We start from the raw sequence: 24,845 nt of genomic DNA on the forward strand, positions 1-24,845 counted from the left end.
ATCATTATCGCAGGTTTTACTTTTACACCGTATTCAATTTCAAAGACTTATCGCAGTTTTGAAAAGTCTTTGATTAAAAACGGGGATAACTTTTCACCATTGAATAGGTGTCGAAAAAAAGTGCAGAATTGGGGTTTAGGGGTGCAGGCTTTAAAAAAAATAGCCTGCACCCCTGGGAATGACATTTAAAAAAGAACTTTGTCAAAAAAAGTAAAAAAAAAAAATTAGGGACACCCCAAAAAATTTATTTAAAAATTGGGGTGAAAAAAAAAAAATGGGAAAAAATTGTTTAACAATAGGGAAATAGGTTCAGGGCTAGTCTGCAAGTATGCGGCAGATGTTTTCTAGAATAGAATTATAGCGGCACTTGCACAAATGCAGAATTTTTTAAAACTTACTTTAGGGACTTAAAAATATGCTAGTACCCATTTTCATGTACCCCAAATTTGATGGGACCACTTAAAAAAACGAAAAAAATAACCTAAGTGCTCTTCTGCATCACTTCTTCAATGTCGGGAAAAAAACACCTGCTGCGGCTATTTAAATCCCCGACTTTCAATTAAAGGCTAAAACGGGGGTACCCATAGTGTCCCCCCATGTTTTAACAACTTTAGTGGGGTCTTACAATTATTTTAAGGAAAAATTCTTAACTTTACGCAAATCCAACTTCGGAGTTTCCCGTTTTCGTTAATTTTATATTGAATACGGGGATAAGCGGGAGCGCGCGATACTTTAACGCAGAGAAAAACTCCGATATGAAACGTTAACTTCGACAGTGAAGTTAACGTTTCATATTGAATACCCCTGTAAAAGAAACTAATATCACTAGCTAAATGTACCATAAAACTAGATAGCACCAGGAACTTAGGCCCTCATTCAGAGCCGTACGCTCTGAGCAGAGTGCACGCTCTGAATGAGGGCCGGCCTCCATGAAAATGGAGCGTCCTCCTGGACGCTCGTATAGCTGTGGGTCACCACCCACAGGCTATACGAGCGTGCATTTTGATGGCCGCGATGGTCTTGACCATCGCGACCATCGAAACTGCGAGCCGGAGCCTGCGGTTGAGGTTTTCAACCGCAAGCTCCGGAGTGATTTTGGCTCTATCAGAGCCAAAATCACTCCCACTGACATCACTAGTGATGTCAGTGGGCCGGCTTCTGACGGGAGGCGTTCCCGTGGGAACGCCCCCGTCAGGGAGGCACGCCCCCGGCACGCCTACCAAAGGGGGCGTGTTGTCAATCAACATCGACAGCACGCCCCCTTTGATCAGACACAACGAGCGAAGGACTCTCCTTCGCTCTTCGCGTCTGGCGCATGCGCACGACGGAGTGCCCTCCGTCGTGCGCATGCTCAGTCCAGAACATCGACCCACTTGCGAGCGGGCAGCCGCTCGCGAGTGGGTCTGAATCAGGCCCTTAGTGCACTAGCTAAGTATGCCAAATAAATAGGAATTACTAGATAATACTAAACTATATATATAGTAAAAAAGCTAACCAAATCATAAGAATAGCTCTGGTAACCACACTGAAGAATTTGCTAGCAGATTTTCAGTATAGAACAGATAATTGCACTGCAGGAGAATGCTTTGCAGATCTTTCCAATAGCACAAGTAATTTGTACAGTAGAGAAATGCTTACAGGTAACAGGCTTTCTGCATAGCATAGATAATTGCACTTTACATAAATATTGGCCAGATTTTGCAAGTAGCACACAGCATGATTTTACTGTAAAGAGATGTTGGGCACATCTTCTGAATAGCCCAGATTAGTTGCATTATAGAGACATAATATCAGGGCTTCAAAATCCTAATTGGTGCAGATAATTAAACTGTAGAAAGACTCTGGGCTGATTTTCTGAATAATCAGGATTGAGTGCACTAAGAAGAAATGCTGATAGATCTTCCAAATAGCACAGATAATTCACAGTAAGAGATGCTTGGCAGATCTTCTGAATAAACACAAACTACATGCGGCTATCCCCGTCAGTATTCACCACCTGATCGTGCTTCCTATTTGGCAGGTCAGTGAGATGGGAGCTGCCGGCTGCTGACCGCTGCTTGTCCCCCAGCCCTGCCTTGTGAGCGAGACGGGACAACTGACCGCTCACTGCGACTATCCCTGTAGCCGCTCCATCAGACACTTCTGGGATGGATCTCTCTTTACCCACTGAGTTGAATGGTCCCCTGCACTTGGTCTGATTAGAGACAGGAGTCTCTTTCTGCGGCAGGTACTCAGGCCATATAGCGACCTCCCGGGGATACGTTATTTCATCTTTAGATCCCACTGCAATTTATCTATAAGTGCCTCATACACGGGATTCATTAATGCCTGCAGGTATTTGAATTGGAACTTTTCCAGACTATGAATGTGTGTTTCAATCAATTTGCATTAGCCTCCTGTCCTGTACTAAACTGATAGATTATTAGTATTTTTATCTGCATTTATTGTATTTTTATGCGTTCACCCTCTATTAAGGTTGAATAAATTGTTAATTTTCAGACTATATTTGTGCACATATGTGGTATTGTCTATGTCCCAACATAGTTACTTGAGCGCAGAGTTTTCTTGTTTTTTTTAGATCTTCTGAATAACCCAGATAGATTGCACTGTGAAGAAATGCTCATAGACCTTCCAATAGCACAAATTACTAAACTGTAGAGGGACACTAGGCAGATCTTCCAATTAACCCAGATTGATTGCACTGTGGAGAAATGCAGATACATCTTCCAAATAGCACAGATGATTTACACAGTAAGAGACGCTGGGCAAATCTTAGTAACCCATATTGATTGCACTGTGAAGGAAGGCTGATAGATCTTCCAAATAGCACAGATAACATAAATATACAAAGAGAAGTAAAGAATTGTCATAACTAGATGCACCTTTATATATATAAAACATAATTTCTATTTACAAACTTTTAAAAGTCTGTACTGAAATAATAAAAAAGTGAAAATATAAAAAGATAAAGTAATGTGTGTCAGAGAAAATGTAGTGAAAATAAAAATTATCCAGGCCACTTGGAGCTAGTGTCTTGACCTAATTATTAAGTAATCTTGTGGACAAAAATGACTAAATTATTCCACAGAAATTAAATAGACGTATATTATTTACCGAATGACCATTTGTATTTTTATCAATCTAAAGTGGGTAGTAGCTAGTTTAGACTTCAAATCTAGTTTTTACTCATTCTTTTGTGTCACTATGTCTGTGAATGGAGAATACTATTCTCTCTACTTCTGTTGATATAAAGTAACAATATCTAATCATTTGTATCTATTCAGAAGTTCTGAGGTTTGTTACTGTATCAATATGATCTCTCATAGGGCTCTATTTACAACAATCCGCATTTATGATGTAGATTGTAGTGTGATATTACTGACTGAATTCGCATTGCGAATTCAGGCAATATCACAGGGATTTACTACAAATCCCTTGCAGGGACAGAGCTTGCAATAAAGCTCTGTCCCTGCGAATCCCCTCCGCACACTTATCACGGTATTTTGCAAAAAATACAGTGACAAATGCCGACGCATGTGCCGACCGACTGACGTTAAGCCCCACCCCCATCGCTAAGCCCCACCCCACGACCCCCCGGGCTTTCCCTGGTATTTTTTCACAATTTATTGTTAGTAACTTACAGACAGATCACATTTCCCATTACAATTATGGGAAAAGCGATCTGCTTACTAAAAATAAGTGATAATTAGGGGTTGGAGTATAATTTTACGAATTCTACTCCAATTGCCCTTTAGTAACTTTAGGGCAAACTAAAATAATTTGAAAAGGGTGTGAAAACACCCTTTTTCGCTTTATTTTAGTAAAAATAATGTTAATAAATAGAGCCCTTGGATGCGAAATCTACATCCCACACTCTAGCATGTCATTTCAGTATGATGTTCCAGGGTTTAAACATTCCCTCTATATTATATAATTTGTATGGGAACTATATATATATCGCTGTCCACTTATAGATGTATATAGGGATTAATACTTTAAGTTATATAGTTCTGTGGATTCATTGAATAATGGATCTTTGAGTTTATATATACAACACATTTCTTGTAAAAAAAGGTCTCAATTTACAAGAAATGTGTTGTGTATATATAAATAAACTTTCTGCTTATACAGGGGCACTAATACTATTATAGCGAATCCACTGAAATTACCCTGTGTCTAGAAAATTTCCACGGTCTCTATCTATGTTGAGACACATGTAGAAGTTACACTACTGTGACTCCACTCCGGAAAATTCTGATTGTACTAGAAAATACTCTGAAACTCAAAGCTCCATTATTCACTGAATACACAGAACTATATAACTTAAAGGCTTAATCCCTATATACATAGTGGACAGCGATATATATATATATATATATATATATATATATATATTTTCCATACAAATGATGTAATATAGAGGGAAGGCTTAAGCCCTGGAACATCGTGGGATGTAGATTTCTCATTTGGATAGATCATATTGATACAGTAACAAACTTCAGAACTTCTGAATAGATACAAACGATTAGAGATTGTAACTTTTGAATCAACAGAAGAAGAGAGAATAATATTCTCCATTCACAGACATAGGGGCATATTCAATTGGGGGCGAGAAAGCAAAAATCCCGCACCTGCAAGGTTTTTCCTGCAATTAGGTGTGTATTTTTTTCTATTTTGAGCCCCGGGAGTTTTTTATTCTCGCACCTCCAGAGCAAGTGTGATTTTTTTTCTAAAATCGTTACTTTTAGGAAAAATCAGTGGCACTTGCTCTGGGACCCTGGCACCCCCCTCCCCGAGAACTAATTAAGCAATTCCCAGCAGCCCCCTCTCCAGTGAGAAGATAGAGGGGAGGCTCCTGGGAGCCGCGGAGACCACTGGAGACCGCTGGGCAGGTAAGTGCAGAATTTTTTTTTTTTTTTGCGGCGCGGGGTTTTCAGAGCTGAAAGCCCTGTGAAGACTTTTTTTTAATTGGATACCGTGGGTATCTGGAGCTTGCATTCACGCCGTAATCCAAAATTGGGCGCAAGGATTTTTCCTCGCTAAACCTTGCACCCAATTGAATATGCCCCATAGTGACACAAAAGAGTAAAAACTAGTTTTGAAGCATTTACTGCTTCAAAATTTATATTTTGATAGGAGGGGTTCATTTCTGGATGTCGAGAAGGGAGTAGTGCAATTTTACAGGAGATGGGGTCCTTACATTGATTATTTGCCACCACAGACCCAAATCCAAATATTACAGGTGTTTGAAAATACAAATTGGTATTTGCTGAGACAGCTGATTTAAATATAGAGGGTATGATTGTATTATATCACACTATAAGTTAATAATATATATACTATTAGTGTATTTGTGATGATATGCGGATATGACTGACAGAAACAGAAAAATAGGAGCCTAATTATATACGGATGGAGAAATCATGAGGTTCGACATACAACTTCTTTTTGAGAATCTTCCCTATGTCCCTCCCACCCTACCTATCGTGTTCTCCCCACATGTATGTTTGTCTTGTGTACCCCCCCCCCCTTTTTATGAATAATTGTACTTATTGAAATGGTGTACAAAAGAGAAATGATGGAAATGTTTGTTAATCTGGTTTAATTCATGTAGACAGCGATTTCTTATCTTTTTTTTTTTTTCTCTCTCTTTTTGTTGTTTTCTCAAATTGCACGAATGGGGAAAAATTCAGAGCAGGCCTCTGAGTACAGATATTCATATTTTCTCAACTAGTATTAAAACCCCTATGTGCATCATCACTACAGATATCGTTACTGATGTATAGTGAGTTAGTTGTTCAACTATATATATTTTATATTCTGGTTATAATTTCCATATATGTCGAAGTACCATAATATCTATTTGTACTTAACACAAATCATCTAAGTCTTTTGTATGTAACTATTAGAAAATTTCAATAAAAAGATTTAACAAAAAAAACAACAAAAAAAATAGTTTTGAAGTCCAAACTAGCTACTACCCAATTTAGATTGATAAAAATATGAATGGTCATTCGGTAAATAGAATTTAATTTCTGTGGAATACTTTAATAATTTTTGCACTTTTTCCTCCCCTTGCTTTGCTAATTGTGCAGGGCGGGTCCTGGAGCAGGGGTGAGAGTGGAAAAGCACACTCTTCCCCTTGCTCTGCTGATTTGCCAGAGTGCACCCTGGAGTAGGGGGAAGAACAGGGAAGCACACTCTTCCCCTTGCTCTGCTGATTTGCCAGAGTGCACCCTGGAGTAGGGGGAAGAACAGGGAAGCACACTCTTCCCCTTGCTCTGCTGATTTGCCAGAGTGCATCCTGGAGTAGGGGGAAGAACAGGGAAGCACTCTCCTTCCCTTGCTCTGCTGATTTGCCAGATTGTGTCCTGGAGCCGCGGGGACATCAGCAGAGCACACTATCCTGTCCTTGCTCTGCTGATTGGCTTCAGTGTGTCCTGCAGGACCCGGCCTTTCTTTATTTTTGTCACCCAGCTGTCATTGTACGTGACACACCAGGGACCAACTCTTGACACACTAAGGTGTCGCGTCACACAGTTTGAGAAGCATTTTTCTAGAAAGCCCAAATCATGTTCTGGTAGTGTCATTAGAATCCTTTCAGTAAGCTAGTTGTACCACAACACATGTTACACTGTTTTTTTGCTACATAATGTCCCATGCTGCAATAGTTTGTGATTGCTATGTGATGCGCGAATACTGCGTAGAGCTTCCATAATTACTTTCTAGAATACAGGTGAATGGAGTGTTTTTTTCTAGGTTTTATTTGAACCATGACACCACACTATTATAAGGTTTGTGTAGTCAATATAAGCCTCCCTCTCCTTCTGCCTTGTCTCCAAATGCATTAAAAGTCTATAGCTGACTTCCATAAATTATTTTATAATATATATTATTTTCGGAATGATAAGAATCCAAATTTTGGTGGCAGAATTAGAACGGGTCTAAGTGACCTGGTTCAAGAGTGCGACGTCATTTGAAATGAACAATTTTCCCTGTGTTTTGGTGATCAATACATTTCCCCAGTTTTTTAACGATGGTTGGGAAATATATCAGATTTCATTGGAATCATTCATGTTTTTTTTTTTCTTTCAAACGTTATTTCTGGAACATAACCCATCCAACACCTATTATATTATCTTGCACATAAATCCCTGGTATTTGACATCAAGCCTGGAATATTACCTCACTCTTGGCAGCACTTGTGTCCTTGCTCTCATTATGTACAGTACCTGCTGACTTGGAATGACCTCCATGTTCTATGCACTAAATTGGTTACAGTCATTGTTTAGATTAAGGCTGCTGCAGGCAATCAAAAACTCAGCAGGCATCACAATGGGAAAAGAGCTTATTCCGTCCAGGGACCAACATGCCAGCTTAGGATAACTCGCAGCGCATACTTGTATTTATTCAGGAGTTTATTTTACACTGATGTGTCGGTTTTATTGGCAGCACTACTTTTGCAGGAGAATGAAAAAAAGCTGTTTTGACAATTTTTCGTGGCCGTTTACAACACTGGATCTATTTCCGCATGGATCACTATTGCGATCAGAGCTGCGATTACTCATGCAGTTGTACTGCAAAAATATGCTAATGTTTGCAATCGCAGCATAGAGATGCCCACTGCCGCTTTCTCATATGCGCAAGACCTTGCACTCCTGCCTATATATCGGTAACATCGGACCCTCACGCAGAATTACAGTAGCTCTGGCCTGTCTCAGAAAGGGCAAGTCTCGTCGCATGCAGTGAGTACTCAAGCTGCTTATGCCGTCGCAGTGGCTAATTTATGCATGCCCATGAAACGACGTTCAAATGGACAGGCACTCCTGCGTTTCTCCCCCGTCACCACCCCCCAAACTCTGGGATCGCAATGCTAACCTGCTCACGCGCACTGCGTTGCATCCGCAGTATGCACCATTGGCCGATCCGTGTATGCAGTTGCTATTACGAACCATGATGAATCAGCCCCACTGTACTCAGTCTAGCTCCTACGTATAGTAGACGGCTTAGTACAGTAGCCTGCATTTGTCAGTTTTAGTCCTGAACTGTAGTATTTATTTTAAGCATCGTACAATTGTTTTTAGCTCTTTACAGTATTAAACATACAGGGAGAAATCAATTAGCTGCAAAGTCAGCCCGTAGAACTGCACTTAATGCACATTTCTTTTCAGGTCTGAGCAGACACAAAAATATATATACCATAATTAGCCCGTTATCGGGTGCAAACAGTGGGTTAACATGGGTCCGAGAACTCTTCCCAAATTCTGGGCCTCATTTATCCACAAGTTTTATCATACGCAATGAGTGATAAAACTCTTTGCACATGAAAATGGTGCTCCAGCCAATCAGCTCCTGTCATCTGTTTGAAACATGACAGTTGGGAAGTGATTGAGCACAATTTATCATACGCAATGGGTTTTATCACTTGTTGCAAATGATAAAACTCGATGATAATTGAGCTCTCTTAACGACCAATAACAGTTATCGGATGAGATAAAAGGGCTGTATTTAAAGCCCAAGGCTACCCTGTGTCTGTCACACACCCGTCTTCCCCAGCCCTGATGTCTGTCACACCTTCCCCTCTTGCCCAGCTACTTTATCTGCCACCCCCTTAATCTGAAGCTCCCCACCCCCCACACCCTGTGACTCTCTAGCCCAGTCCGGCCATCACTTACCTGCTGCTGGCCTGTGTTCCTCAGTCTTCCCTGGTGGGCAACTCAGACCCAGCGGCTCCTCTCAGATTCAGCGGCGCGTCGTCATGGTGTCACACACCCTGTACCAGCTCGGCCTCCCTGTCACTGCCGGGACTCGCGAGGATCTTGCTGCAGTCGTCGTACCGGGCGTGCGCTGCTTACACAGCAGGTGGCAGAGGCGAGGGGGACATGTGAACTGGACTCCCAAAATTCCTGAGGGTTCGGGGCCCCTCTGAATCCCGGGGCCCGGTACAAGTGTCCCCTTTGCATCCCCCTGTTGCCGTGCCTGCACACAGCAGGTGCACAGGTGTATTCATTACTCACTGATACATTTTAAAAAATCCACAGGTGGAGCTAATTATTTCGCTTGTGATTCTGGGCCTGATTCAGCAAGGAACGCAAGTGAGAGAAGGCACACACTTGGCCGACGTTTTCACAATGCGCATGCATATGCATTGCACTGCGCATGCGCGAACTAGCCAATGTGATTGAGTAAGGGTATGCTGACTACACGCAGTGTATACGCAGACCCTTCTGATATTGTATGACAGACAGTGCTGTTTGTGGGTGGTGACTGGGGGTGGTTGGGCGAACGCAGGCGTGCCTGTGCGTTGGGACGCCATTATAGGGGGCATGCATAATTAAGGCAGTGCGGCGGCATACGCAACCAGACGACTCGATGCACGCAGGAAGTAACCAAAATCCAGCGCCAGGTCAGGTCATCCTCTATTGTTTGTCTGGGTCTAATGGTTCTCGATGTTACCGATGTTTGCGCTATCCTGCGTACTGATTGAGCATTGAGTAAAGGGAGATGGGCGGCACTATGTATTGCTGGGCGTCTGCATCCTTGTGCTGCGGATGCCGTGCGTATGCATTGATTAGCATATACACGCAGCGGCCGAGTGCGTGCGATCTCTCACATGCGTCCCTTCCTGAATCAGGCCCTCTGTGAGGAGACCTGGAAAACATTCGCCGTTTGGGGTCCTGAGGACCGAGTTGGAGAACCTGTGTGCTTGTTATAAGATAAGCAAAATAAAGGATGCTCTGCATAATCTGTGAAATTCTCCTTGTACAGGGCTTTATTCGGAGTGACACATAAATACAATTTGCAACTTTTTGTTTAGATGCCAGTTGCATTTGTTTTTAATACACATTTGTGAATTCTTCCAATGCGCATATTTTTTTCAATTATACGAATGCTGTTCAACTGCGTGCTCTTAGGATGCCAGGAACTGGAATGTGCATACAGATGCAGGCAGTAGGCATGCAGGTGCGGTCAGTGGGCATACAGACGTGTCCAAAGTACAGTAATGGCATGTAGCCACAAATTGCAACTAAAATGGCATGCGAATAGTTGCACATGCAGCCTTCCTGGAGGGGTCCGAGTTACGGGTGCTCTGATCCTTATATAGGGGATGTATATTTACTAAAGTGAGAGTTTTTAGAATTGACGTTGTTGCCCATAGCAACCAATCAGATTCTAGCTATTATCTGCTAGAATGTGATAGCTAAATGATAAGTAGAATCTGATTGGTTGCTATGGACAACAACTCCACTTCTAAAAACTCTCACTTTAGTAAATATACCCCTAAGTGTAACATTGATAGCAATGACTTCTGTAACAGTATTTTTAAAGTGACTCTACTTTGCAGTGCACACTCGTTTCATCAGTAGTGACACCACTAGGTTTAAACTCCTTTATCTGATACAAAAAGAGTGTGGGGATCTAATTATTTATCACACTTATTGTTACAGAGACACCAGAATTTAGTCAACTATACCCATTCCTTGTGAGACTCACACCCCAGTGCCAGTAACACCAGGATGCAGATAAAACAGAGAAGACGGAATCAGCAACAATCTATTGGAGAAATGGACTCTGATTTAACAAGGTAATCGCAACGGGTCCCATTCCAATTTCAACAATTTATTGCTGAATGTAATATACAGTCACTTTGAAAAATGAGCAAACTATTGGTCCACTTTTCCAAATTAAAAATGTGTAACCAAATGTTATATTCTCTCTCCTAGCACTGGAAATGCAAATAAATGTAAAGTTCTATAAAAAAAAAAAATCTAATCTTTTTAAAGTGTTCCGATATTATAATGTTTCCTTTAAAAAAATGTCTGAAGTGACTATAAAAAGGCTTCAACTTTAAACTAATTTGCTCTAAAGGTTGCGGCAAGTCGGAAAGATTATTTACCATATTAAATATTAACCTGCTTTTGAACTGCTGGCTGAGCAGGGAATGAGTTATACAGTGCTGAAGTGCTGTCTGTTTCTGCAGAACATGCCTCATCTGAATGGTTTGTGTTCTGTCTCCCATGCTAGGCTAATCTCTGAGCGTACCGCTGAAGTTCATATTATCATTCATGCTTGCTGCTATGCCTGCCTAAATGCTATTCCGGAGAGAGCATAACCATTAATCTCAGAATATTCTTTCAGTGTAACAGAATCAAAATGTGTACAAATTAGGAAGGCTAGTAAAATGTTCTTCCTTATTTAAGGGTGCTAAAACAATCTGAATAATAGAATGTTTTCCTTCTTACTTATCTTGTTCTCCTCTCTCTTTATGCAAAGACACCCGATCATTTCTCAGTCAGAAGTCTGGTAAAATGGACTTTATATATGGAGACAATATATTTTATTGTGTTAATCTAGTATGTACTGGTTCCGTAAGAGGAAATCTGAGCTACCAGGTAAACCCATATGATTACAGTGGGTGTGGTATGTTTTGTTGCCATGGTTGTAATGTTGACATGCAGCATGTCAACATGCTTGGCATGTCAACATTGATCACATAGACATTCATGATGTGGACACTGATGAAATGTCGACATGATTAGAATGTTCACAAAACGTTCCTGGTAGTCTAGTGGTGACTTACCTGCTCTAACACAGGGGCGGTTCAAGGGGCTTGATGCCCGGGGTAGTGTAGGCACAAGGGCACAGCCAAAGTCACCCCACCAGCGCCACCACCGTCACCCTGCCAGCGACGACGCCAGCTTGAATTCTGCTGGCCAATAGCTGCTGGGCAATAGGACCCACTGTCTCTCCACAGAGGCGCGTATCTGACATGCATCTTCTGCACATGCGCAGCTCACTTTCGCGGCTCTCCTCCACGCTGCACCACTGAGGATGTTGAGCAGGTAATCCAAGAAGGTAAGTTGAAGGGACTGGGGAGGGGTTGAAGTGACATGGGGCAGGAGGATAGAGTGACAGGGGACAGGAGGATAGAGTGACAGGGGACAGGAGGATAGAGGGACAGGGGGCAGGAGGATAGAGTGACAGGGGGCAGGTGGCTAGAGTGACGGGGCAGGAGGATGGAGAGACAGGATCCAGAAGGCTGGAGTGACTAGGGGCAGGAGGCTGTAGTGACTGGGTTAGGAGAATGTAGTGACAGGAAGCTAGAGTGACAGGGTAGGAGGATGGAGTGACAGGATTCAGGAGGATGGAGTGATGGGGGGCAGGGGGCTGGAGTGATGGGGCAGGAGGATGGAGTGACAGGGGACAGAAGGCTGGAGTGACTGGGAGCAGGAGAATGGAGTGATGGGGGCTGGAGTGATGGAACATGAGGATGGAGTGATGGGGCATGAGGATGGAGTGACAGGAGGCTGGAGTGATGGGGGGCTGGAGTGACTGGGGGCAGGAGGATGGAGTGATGGGGGCATGAGGCTGGAGTGATGGGGGCATGAGGCTGGAGTGATGGGGCATGAGGATGGAGTGACTGGGGACATGAGGATGGAGTGACTGGGGATATGAGGATGGAGTGACTGGGGTCAGGAGGATGGAGTGACTGGGGTCAGGAGGATGGAGTGACTGGGGTCAGGAGGATGGAGTGACTGGGGTCAGGAGGATGGAGTGACTGGGGGCAGGAGGATGGAGTGATGGGGCATGAGGATGGAGTGACAGGGGACAGGAGGATGGAGTGACTGGGGGCAGGAGGCTGGAGTGATGGGGGCAGGAGGCTGGAGTGATGGGGCAGGAGGATGGAGTGACGGGGCAGGAGGCTGGAGTGATGGGGGCTGGAGTGATGGAGTGACAGGGGACAGGAGGCTGGAGGGGGACACAGGGCAAGAGGTGATACAGGGGACACAAGTCTCGTATGATGATGACATTGGTGTTCGGACAGAATAATACAGGCATTTTCCAGGCCATCTGATCTACATGAATAATGACTACTGACTGAAGACACTGCCTGACCAGGGAGGATTAAAAAACACACAATAATCCACAGTATGTTGGCACACGCACGCAATGACAGTATCAATGCCTAGGTGCAAATACATTGTCACCCCTTGGGGTTCCACAATTATAATAAAAAAGAAAGTGCTAGGGTGCACTTACAAAAGATGACTTTTTTAAACAGAATTTATTCTTCAAAAGCAGTATAACATCATAGTACACTATGATGTTATACCACTCTTGAAGAATAAAGTCTGTTTATAAAAGTGACTGGTGAGTACACTCTGTTCACTTTTGGATTACATATATATATTGCCATGAGCTCTGGACCAACTAGAACCCGTCCTGGTATAATTACTACAGTGGTGTCTTCAGGGTCCGTTGGTGACATCCTAATGACTTCTGGCGGATCCTGTGGCACTTCTGTCGAGAAGTAACGCTAACCCCTAACCCTACCTTTACCCCTAGTGCCTAAACCTAAAAACTACACCCACAGCCAAACCTTAACCCTCCCTATAGTGCCTAACCTTTCCTTCCCATAACCTAACCCTAGCCCTCTGCTGCTGCAGCTTAACCCTAAGACTCGACACTGATAAAATGTCAACATGATTAGTCGACAAAACAGTCACAGTGGTGCAGCAGTTTCACTCACCTACTCCACCAGCTCTGGAGATGTCTTGTGGCAAGGCCAGCTGACACAGAGTTCTGGTGAACTCATCTGATGTAGTGTTTCTGGCAGTGAGTACGCTACCCCTATCCATAACCTTCCCCCATTATCTAACCCTCTCCTACAGCCGAACCCTAACCCTCCACCTAGTATCTAACTCTAACCCACTGCCTAACTCTTCCCATAGTGTCTAACCCTAACCCTCTGCTCCCGCAGCCTAATCCTCCCCATAGTGTCTAACCCTCTGCTCCTGCAGCCTAACCCTCCCCCTAGTGTCTAACCCTAACCCTCTGCTCCCGCAGCCTAACCCTCCCCCTAGTGTCTAACCCTAACCCTCTGCTCCCGCAGCCTAACCCTCCCCCTAGTGTCTAACCCTAACCCTCTGCTCCCGCAGCCTAACCCTCCCCATAGTGTCTAACCCTAACTCTCTGCTCCCGCAGCCTAATCCTCCCCCTAGTACTAACCCTAACCCTCTGCTCCCGCAGCCTACCCTCTCCCTAGTGTCTAACCCTAACCCTCTGCTCCCGCAGCCTACCCTCCCCTAGTGTCTAACCCTAACCCTCTGCTCCCGCAGCCTACCCTCACCCTAGTGTCTAACCATAACCCTCTGCTCCCGCAGCCTAACCCTCTCCATAGTGTCTAACTCTAACCCTCTGCTCCCGCAGCCTAACCCTCCCCCTAGTGTCTAACCCTAACCCTCTGCTCCCGCAGCCTAACCCTCCCCATAGTGTCTAACCCTAACCCTCTGCTCCCGCAGCCTAACAATCCCCCTAGTGTCTAACCCTCTGCTCCCGCAGGCTAACCCTCTCCATAGTGTCTAACCCTAACCCTCTGCTCCCGCTGCCTAACCCTCCCCCTAGTGTCTAACCCTAACCCTCTGCTCCCGCAGCCTAACCCTCCCCATAGTGTCTAACCCTAAGCCTCTGCTCCCGCAGCCTAACCCTCCCCCTAGTGTCTAACCCTAACTCTCTGCTCCCGCAGCCTAACCATCTCCCTAGTGTCTAACCCTAACCCTCTGCTCCCACAGCCTAACCCTCTCCATAGTGTCTAACCCTAACCCTCTGCTCCCGCAGCCTAACCATCCCCCTAGTGTCTAACCCTAACCCTCTGCTCCCGCAGCCTAACCCTCTCCATAGTGTCTAACCCTAACCCTCTGCTCCCGCAGCCTAACCCTCCCCATAGTATCTAACCCTAACCCTCTGCTCCCGCGGACTGACCCTCCCCCTAGTGTCTAACCCTAACCCTCTGCTCCCGCAGCCTAACCCTCCCCCTAGTGTCTAACCCTAACTCTCTGCTCCCGCAGCCTAACCATCCCCCTAGTGTCTAACCCTAACTCTCTGCTCCCGCAGCTTAACCCTCTCCATAGTGTCTAACCCTAACCCTCTGCTCCCACAGCCTACCCTCCCCATAGTGTCTAACCCTAACCCTCTGCTCCAGGAGCCTAACCCACCCCCTAGTGTCTAACCCTAACCCTCTGCTCCCGCAGCCTAACCCTCCCCCTAGTGTCTAACCCTAACCCTCTGCTCCCGCAGCCTAACCCTCCCCATAGTGTCTATCCCTAACCCTCTGCTCCCGCGGACTGACCCTGCGTTCGTGTTACCGGTTTTGTGCGTAAGTGGCGGATGTGAGATGCTTTCAGTGGGTGTCTCTAAACACTGGACAGCAAGTGAGTCATCAGCCTATTTTTCGCAGCTGCGTTTCATGTGAAATTGCAGCTGCGATTGCATTTTGCTTCCTTATTACTTTTAACAGTAGTGTAATTGCTGCCTGTCTTATTATGCGGTATAGTGCTGCTTGGTTTTTCGTTGACATCACCTGTGCTGTTAATGACAATAAAGAAAGTATTATTATTAAATTAGCGTACATCTCTGACCCACTGTCCACACGTATCTATTAAACACTGTTGTCATATGTTTCCTTTACAGGATAAATATATTGAAGATCAATATAAAGATCAAGGCAAAATTGCTATACATTGAGGATATTCAACTGTTAACATAACTACTGTAGATGTTTGTTCACTTGGTCTATGTGCAGAAAATACAGTATAATATATACATTGCTTCAATAATATATTATGCAGGAATGTGAGATATGCCATTGTCGCTGTCTCTGCATTGTGTTCAGAGGTCACTTCAGCCTAACCCTCCCCCTAGTGTCTAACCCTAACTCTCTGCTCCCGCAGCCTAACCATCCCCCTAGTGTCTAACCCTAACTCTCTGCTCCCGCAGCTTAACCCTCTCCATAGTGTCTAACCCTAACCCTCTGCTCCCACAGCCTACCCTCTCCATAGTGTCTAACCCTAACCCTCTGCTCCCGCAGCCTAACCATCCCCCTAGTGTCTAACCCTAACCCTCTGCTCCCGCAGCCTAACCCTCTCCATAGTGTCTAACCCTAACCCTCTGCTCCCGCAGCCTAACCCTCCCCATAGTATCTAACCCTAACCCTCTGCTCCCGCGGACTGACCCTCCCCCTAGTGTCTAACCCTAACCCTCTGCTCCCGTAGCCTAACCCTCCCCCTAGTGTCTAACCCTAACCCTCTGCTCCCGCAGCCTAACCATCCCCCTAGTGTCTAACCCTAACTCTCTGCTCCCGCAGCTTAACCCTCTCCATAGTGTCTAACCCTAACCCTCTGCTCCCACAGCCTACCCTCCCCATAGTGTCTAACCCTAACCCTCTGCTCCCGCAGCCTAACCCACCCCCTAGTGTCTAACCCTAACCCTCTGCTCCCGCAGCCTAACCCTCCCCCTAGTGTCTAACCCTAACCCTCTGCTCCCGCAGCCTAACCCTCCCCATAGTGTCTAACCCTAACCCTCTGCTCCCGCGGACTGACCCTGCGTTCGTGTTACCGGTTTTGTGCGTAAGTGGCGGATGTGAGATGCTTTCAGTGGGTGTCTCTAAACACTGGACAGCAAGTGAGTCATCAGCCTATTTTTCGCAGCTGCGTTTCATGTGAAATTGCAGCTGCGATTGCATTTTGCTTCCTTATTACTTTTAACAGTAGTGTAATTGCTGCCTGTCTTATTATGCGGTATAGTGCTGCTTGGTTTTTCGTTGACATCACCTGTGCTGTTAATGACAATAAAGAAAGTATTATTATTAAATTAGCGTACATCTCTGACCCACTGTCCACACGTATCTATTAAACACTGTTGTCATATGTTTCCTTTACAGGATAAATATATTGAAGATCAATATAAAGATCAAGGCAAAATTGCTATACATTGAGGATATTCAACTGTTAACATAACTACTGTAGATGTTTGTTCACTTGGTCTATGTGCAGAAAATACAGTATAATATATACATTGTTTCAATAATATATTATGCAGGAATGTGAGATATGCCATTGTCGCTGTCTCTGCATTGTGTTCAGAGGTCACTTCAGCAAAGCACAGGAATAGCTGTGTTATTCCGCAATCAGTTGTTTGTACCACCAGCATTGTATGGTACATTCAGAAGACCTGTTTATCAGGACATGTTTTATTTATATGTACAGTATACTCTACAAATAAAAGCTGCATATGCACGTAAACAGTTCCCCAGCGCTACTGGTAGGCAGTGATAAGAGGAGTCTTGTCGCTTCGCCAGTCAGTCCTGCATGCATCCAAAATAAAAGAAAGAAAGAATTGAAAAAAAAATTGAAAAGAAAATATGTGAAAAAACAGAATTTTTGATTTTTTTAATTATTTAATATAATAAAACATTTACTTTCCAATAAGGATCCTCTGCTAGAGAAAGGAGGACCGCTTCTCCATGGTTGGAGAGACCCAGCGATAGCGATCACCGGTTGTGGGGCTATGACAAATAGGGAGAAACCCTATGTCTGGTGAAAACACCTGTTTTTGGTGAAATATAATGAGTTTTCTTACTGTCATAAATAGGCCCAAAAGTTTACCTCACACAAAATGGAGGCAGCCATTTTGTGGCTAGTTGTTTTTAAATATGAGTCAGGCCTCTGAATATAGGACAGGCAATGCCTCAGTGATGTCACTGGTCCACAGAGTCCTACTTGGTACTGTTCTGCGTCCTCCTTTGACAGCTTTATTATATAGTTATGGTGATCTACGTTTTTTGTATTTACTCACAAAATGGCTGCATCAGCTGCATGCAGGGGGCAGATCCACTTTACATAAATGTTCTCATTTACCTGTAAACATTCATCAGTGTCGGTCATCAAGGAAATCAATCTCACCTTATCCAGAGTGATAATACTATAAAAAAACAATGAAATAGCAGGTGAGAGGGCCATGTTGCTCTCCCTTTTATGTAAATTGGATGCAGAAATTATTTTAATTGAACGTTAGGCAGCTGTTAGTGGCAGAATACCTACATCTATATATTGAAATGCAGCATGTACTGTACACAGAAAGAACAATAAAATAGACCTTCTCTGCCTGGTGCTCCCCCTCATTCCCACCCACACAATCCATCTTTTGTTTCCCATCCATTTTTGTATTTATTAAATGTTGAAGGTTTACATTTTTTGATTCATCAAAAAAATTAAAATTGAAAATGTGGTAGTTTGATTTTTTTTTTTCTTTTTTGTTGTGTATTGTGTTTTCACCTGAGTAATTTTTTGGTATTATATCACATATCCTAACTTTATTGTTACATGTACTGTTAAGTACTTTTTTCTATATATGGCACTGTACAGTTTGTTGTTAAATCATTCTTTTTTCTACTCATATTTTTGCTCATCTGTTATCTGCCTTTATAAATAAAGAGATTTAAAAAAAAAAAAAAAAAGACCTTCCCTATATAACAATGCGGTATATTTACATATGTGCCTGAATATCTGCATAGTTAGGAAACTAAATTGCTGTGTATAGGTATGTTCTTTCAGGTCTTTGCAACAAGCCTTTGCACTGGAATCAGCCATCTAAATATACATTATCAGCAGGAAAGAGCCTGACTGGCACTTATGCTGTACTATCACGGAGCTACTCAGATAAGAGCCATCTAGCGCCATATAGGGGTGAACCCTTGACAGGTTTAGCACAACCGACCAGACAACATCTATTGAATCCATTTTTTTTGCAGCTCTCTACACTGCAGAGTGCTGAGGATTTCAGGGCATTATTGTACTATTATATATATTTCTATATACATTTTTTTTCCCTGTCCCAAAAGATGAAAGTTCCCGTCATCATTGACTCAACAGTTGATGACAGCGATGAAGAGGAAAAGGTTAAGAACTGTCGAGTTATTGCGGGTTCCAAGTCTGTTCTTTTAGTTAGTGGTAAAATAAATGATTTTTTTTCTTTCAGGTTTTCCCCAAACCTGTTGTAGAAGACAGAAATATTGAATTTGCAAAGAAATGCAGCGAGCTTAGTAGTTATGTAAGTAAAATAAATGCCATTTTCTTTCTTTCATGTGGAATCATGTTCTCTTTGTAACAATACCAATGTTATATCATAGCAGCAAAGCGTCCTGCTATAGTCACTAATTAGATTGTGTTATTAATATTGAAATGTTATGTACTACATGCTTCCCAATGACCTAACCAGTATAGATCATCAAGGTCAAACTGTGTCTCCTCTCATAGATAATGTCTTAACTAGCAGTTATCCTATGAAAAAAACATCTATATAGCATAGAAAATTCCCACTGGTACACGGGTTTTTCAGTTTTATTCGTGTAATTCAAATATTGTAAGAAAAATTATTTAAGCGCAAATGGATTTATTATCATTATAGATTTTACTGTAAAATACTTATATCTGGCATAACGCACTCCCTATTTTAAATGACAGGGATATTAGAAATTACCAACAAGTTCTGGCTATATAAAAATACAAGGTTATATGCCGAGAAGTCACCTTGAAATTTCCGTAATAATTTGTAGCAGAGTGAACATTATTTCTAATGGACAAAGAAGTGATGACATCAGAACTCAGTGATTATAAGCAATGGCAGAAATGTTTATATGCTTATTATTTACACAATTTTATACATATTTTAATTACACATGTGCGTAGGCCCCAGTGTTTTGGTTTTGGTTCTAAATCATCGTCATGTTTTGGTTTTGTCAAAACCACCCTCAAGTGTTTTGGTTTGGTTTTGGATTTCTTTAAAATTTTATAAAAACAGTTAAAATCATGTAATGTGGACCTGTTTTTGTTACTATAATATTATTAACATCAATAAAATTCATTTCCAGTAAATTTTGACCACCTCACAGCAGCTGAAATCACAAGGAAGGGACTTAAATTAAATCCCAAATACGTGAGATCTGGTCTTTAGATCCTAGTTCCAAACTTGTCGAGAAGACCTGAGTTGGGATTCGATTGCACTCGGAACCCCAAATTGATCCGAGTCAGGACTCTGTTCTACTCGGAACCCCAAAGTGATCCGAGCTGGGGCCCCAAAGTTCGGGTGTGTTCGATTTTTAGCTAAACCAAACTGCTCATCTCTAATTTTAACATCACTTAACATCATCATATCAGCAATAAGATTAAAGTAGAACATTAGATTTGGTTTGTTTATATGCTAACACCACTAAATTTATGGCACAGTGTGAATTGGAAATAGGAAATTGTAGAATAATATTCTGTTTGACCTTTCCAAGCATCCCACGGATGAAATAATGAACATTCATTAATTTACTTAACTAATGACTCAAGTAACTTTATTACCTAATTTTGTTGCACAAACACTGTCAGCTGTGGTTATATCACTGTGTTTGGCGCTGCTTCTTCTTCTTGTAGGGCCAAATGTAATAGGGGGAGAGTTTAGAACATTGACGAGAAAACTGTCACATTTTTAAACTCAGCCAAAGTGCTAAAGTCACAGAACAGGCAAACTCGCATGTTTTTTAGACTCAACAAACTCTCAAGATTTAAACTCTAATCCAGGTGTTTCCTGTATTGAAAATACAACTCGATCAGTGTATTAGTGTGAGAGTGTCACTGCTAAACTCTAACATTTTCTAAACTCTCACGCTATTACATTTGGCCTGTAGTCTTTATGTAATAGTAGTAGTTTAACATGTCCTTTAATCCTTGTTGGTGACTTGCATTCTATTTTGTTCCTCACCAATCCTGTACCAATGAGGGATTTAAAGTCTTTAAATGGGATTGGTGAAAAGAAATGCAATCGAAAGTAAAAAAAGGAAATATATATATAAATATATAGATAAACAAATGGACGGCAGCACTCGATGCAGAAATAAAGACACTTGCAGCGGTGTTTAGATAACCCAACGTTTCAATGCGTGTAGCATTTTCATCAGGATGCAAAATACAAAGATACATCACTTACCCATATAGACTCCCCTCCCGGACTGTCCGTGGCACGTAGACGACTAGTGTGATGATGTCATCGTTGGTGCAACGTCGCAGAGGTCACAGCATGTGATCAAATACACCAATGTCTGCTGAGATACAAAGTGCTAATGTAACTAGGCAACCATGTAAACAATAGAAGAAAATATTATGTAAGATATCAAGCCAACCACTGCATATCAGTTACTGTTCAATCGTATGCCTAAGACAACACCTGCGCATACTGATCGCGACCAAATGAGCCTCTATTGTATAATATGTGGCAGTTAGACCATCACAATCTTCTATTGTTTACAACCGGGGTGGGGAACCTTTTTTCTGCCGAGGGCCATTTTGATATTTATAACATTATTTGCGGGCCTGATTCAGGCCACGCGCCCTCCATTTGTTGTCACACAGGGGCGTGGCCGCAATCGCCAGTGATTACAGCAATGCCCGGAACATCCTGAGGATGCTCCGAGGACCTGTAAGGGCAGCGGAGTGACCGTCTGAAGCATCCTAAGGACGCTCCAGGTGGCACTGCTGCATAGATTCTGGTTGCAGGGTGTAGGCACCCTGCTAGCCAAATGAGGCTAGCAGAAAAAAATCTCAGACGGCCAGACCAAATGATTCCGAGGGCCTTATAAGGCCCCCTGGCAGGAGGTTCCCCATCCCTGGTTTACATGGTTGCCTAGTTACATTAGGACTTTGTATCTCAGCAGGCATTAGTGTATTTGATCACATGCTGTGACCTCTGCGCCATCGCACCACCAATGACGTCATCACACTAGTCGTGGACGAGCCGGTGGCTACACACATTAAAATGTTGGTATTTCGAAACGTGGCTGAAAGTGTCTTTATTTCTGCATGGAACACTGCCGTCTACTTGTTTATTTACATGTTTACCTGATTGTAGAAGGTTGACTAGGAGGGCACCTGCATTTTACCGAATGACCTTACATATTGGGGAGTGCTGCCTGCCACTGAACTACATATATATATATATTCTAAATGGATTTGTAACAGGAAACCCTGTTCTGGACATCCTCTTGAAACAATTAGTACTTTATTAAATTAGCCATGCTGAGCTGTTTGCAAATGTTATTAAGTTAATGCATTTTGTGACTGTTTTATTAATTTATGTTTTATTAATTTATAGCTCTATTTAACATTTATTATATTATTACAAATTTTGCATTGGAGTTTTAATGGCTGTGGGATATTAGCATTATGAGCAATGAGTTACATGAATACAGATTATTTACATTGCATGGCTGAGTAACCTTTGCATTAGTATTTTCTCCATTTCTCCAGATGTAACTTTATTTTACAGACTGCTGGTGAAGGGGTTGCTATGACTGTCTGTTTCAAAATGTTCTTGCTATTTGCAAGCTTTCTATAGACAGACATGTCAACAGTGACACCTTCAGGCTATAGGGAGATACAATGCATCAGCAAATTATTATTATTATTATTATTATTATTATTATTATTATTATTATTATTATTATTATTATTATTATTATGTGTTTAATGTCCAAAATATTCATTAGTACATTTCAGAAAAACAATGTAAAGTGACATTAAAACTGAATTTATAAACTGGATTAAATTGTTGTGAATGCTTTTCTTGCAGAAAACTACAATTTAAATGTAAATGTGTACATCACCATATAATAATCCCTCTAGCATAGATTGGAGAAATAGGATTGGGGTACCCACATCCAGATTTTACAAACAAATAATAATTAAACCCAATTCAGAGGTGGTGTTCTAAAAAACTAATTCTAAAATGGAAATGGTGATAAAATATTCTTTATTTCTTGTAAAATACTACAGGTTGAGTCTCCCGTATCCAAAATGCTTGGGACCAGGGGTATTTTGGATTTCGGAATATTCCGTATTTTGGAATAATTGCATATTATAATGAAATGTCTTGGAAATGTGACCCAAATATACACACAGAATGCATTTATGTGTTATATACACCTTATACACACAGCCTGCAGGTCATTTTAGACAATATTTTTTATAATTTTGTGCATCAAAAAAAGTTTGTGTATATACATGAAATTCATTTATGTTTCATATACACCTTATACACACAGCCTGAAGGTTATTTTATACAATCTTTTTAATAATTTGTGCCTTAGACAAAGTTTATGAACATTAAACCATCAAAAATCAAAGGTTTCATTATCTCAGTCAAGCTGAAAATATTCCGTATTTCTGAATATTTGGATATGGGAGCCTCAACCTGTATTTTTATGGGGAGATTTATCAAACCTTCTAAAAAGGAGGTGTTGTCAAAAACAACCAAACACTTTTTAGATATCATTTTCTAGACCGTACAAGATCAATCTGAAGTTTTGATAAAATTTCCCACTTAACGTGGATGGACAGAATAGCCTGAAGAATGGTCACCGGAATGCTCGCAGCAGCACAGAGTATTTCAAGAGACAAATGTGCTGATCTTGTTGGAGACTTGGGGGAGATGTATCAAGATTTGGTGAGAGATCAATTGAAGTTGGCCAAAGCTACCAAACAGCTTCTAACTGTCATTTATATAGCACAGGCTTTGAAATGACAGACGCTGATTGGTTGCTTTGAGCCATATCTCGCCAAGGCTTGATGCAACACCCTGAGTGACTAGCACATTTGTGTGAGGGCAAGGCTACCTGTGACAGGTGGAGTGATTGGGATCAATAGACTGTAAGTTAGACAGAGTAATAGGGGGATATTTATCAAACCATGGTGATAGATAAAGTGGAGAGAGCTAAAGCACCAACCATTTAGCTGCTGTAATTATTCAAACAAAGCCTGTAAAATTACTGGTTAGTACTTTTGGATTGTATTCCCCATTTAGAAGATCTGATCTACCGATTGGCGATCCACCCCGCCAAATTCGATGATTAGCCATATCTCGGGGATCGGCAAAATACTACATGTTAACAATCCCTGACTCAACGATTCCAATCATTTTTGTGTCGGAACCGGCAAATCGAGATTGCCCAACATGTTGGATTTCAACGATCCCCTGGCTCAGACATCTGTAGAACAGGGAATTGCCCCAATTAATCACAGATGTATGGACCACGTAACACTTCATAATTATGAAATCAATTAAAGCAATGTTGACCTATTTAGAGTATGCTATTGAAAATAATCTAAATACTGTTTTTCATTTACAGATAAGCTATAAAGAGAAGTATGAAAAATCCAAGGGCAAGTGCAAGTTTGTGCCTGATATTGCTCAGATCAAAGCTGTGACAGAGTCCATATCGGAGGTAAGATTAAGGTCTCTGTATGGGTATATAGCTACAGTCACTATGGAGGTCTGTATACCTGTTGGGTGCAGCCTACTGTATGTCACCAGCTCTTGTTGTATCAGTGATCCAAGTACTAAGCAAAAGCAACAAGGGTGAAGCAGGATAGGGTTTCAGGAAACAGTGGTTATTGTGTCAGTTTACAGCTATTATTTCTTAAGCGGCATACACATGGGCCCTGATTCAGAGACGGACGCTCTGACAGAGCGCTCGTTCTGAGTCAGGGCCGGCCTTCTTGTTTTTTAGAGCGGCCCCCTGGCCGCTTGCATAGCTGTGGGTGACCACCCACAGCTATAGCGAGCGTCCAGGAAGATGGTCACGATGGTCAAGACCATCGGGCTTGCGACGAGACCCTTGTGGCAGGGTCTCGTTGCCACAAGCCCCAGAGAGATTTCGACTCTCACATCTCGTGATGTCAGTGGGGCCGCCCCCAAACGGAGGCGTTCACATGGGAACACCTCCGTTTGGGCAGCCACTCCCCTGGCCCGCCCACCAAAGGGGGCGTGCTGTCACTCAACATCGACAGCACGCCCCCTTTGGTACGACTGTTTGCCCGTCGCTATCCGGGTCTCGCGCATGTGCACGACGGAGCCGGCTCAGTCGTGCGCATGCGCACTGGGCCGCCATCGACCCGCTTGCGAGCGCATAGCACTCGCGAGCGGGTCTGAAGCAGGCCCATTATGCGATAAATTCAACGATATGGACGATA

At 42.6% G+C, this 24,845-nt stretch overlaps 1 protein-coding gene across 4 annotated transcripts in view; it reads left to right on the top strand.

Annotated features, from left to right (window-relative positions):
* Positions 1-24,845, top strand: part of NEBL (nebulette) — a 276,780-nt gene that overhangs the window by 138,291 nt on the left and 113,644 nt on the right. The window contains exons 1-3 of one of the 4 annotated variants that reach the window (XM_088478590.1): positions 18,566-18,736; positions 18,817-18,888; positions 24,002-24,097. The exons of the other annotated variants lie outside the window; for them this stretch is intronic. Of the exons in view, the coding sequence (XP_088334716.1) occupies positions 18,680-18,736; positions 18,817-18,888; positions 24,002-24,097 (225 nt within the window). The 5' untranslated portion in view covers positions 18,566-18,679. Of the gene's footprint in view, positions 1-18,565; positions 18,737-18,816; positions 18,889-24,001; positions 24,098-24,845 lie in introns of those variants that run through there. 4 annotated transcript variants of the gene reach the window in all.

The sequence above is a fragment of the Taudactylus pleione genome, unplaced genomic scaffold (genome assembly GCF_031769625.1).
Source record: "Taudactylus pleione unplaced genomic scaffold, aTauple2 ptg000216l, whole genome shotgun sequence".
In the NCBI taxonomy this organism is placed as follows: domain Eukaryota; kingdom Metazoa; phylum Chordata; class Amphibia; order Anura; family Myobatrachidae; genus Taudactylus; species Taudactylus pleione.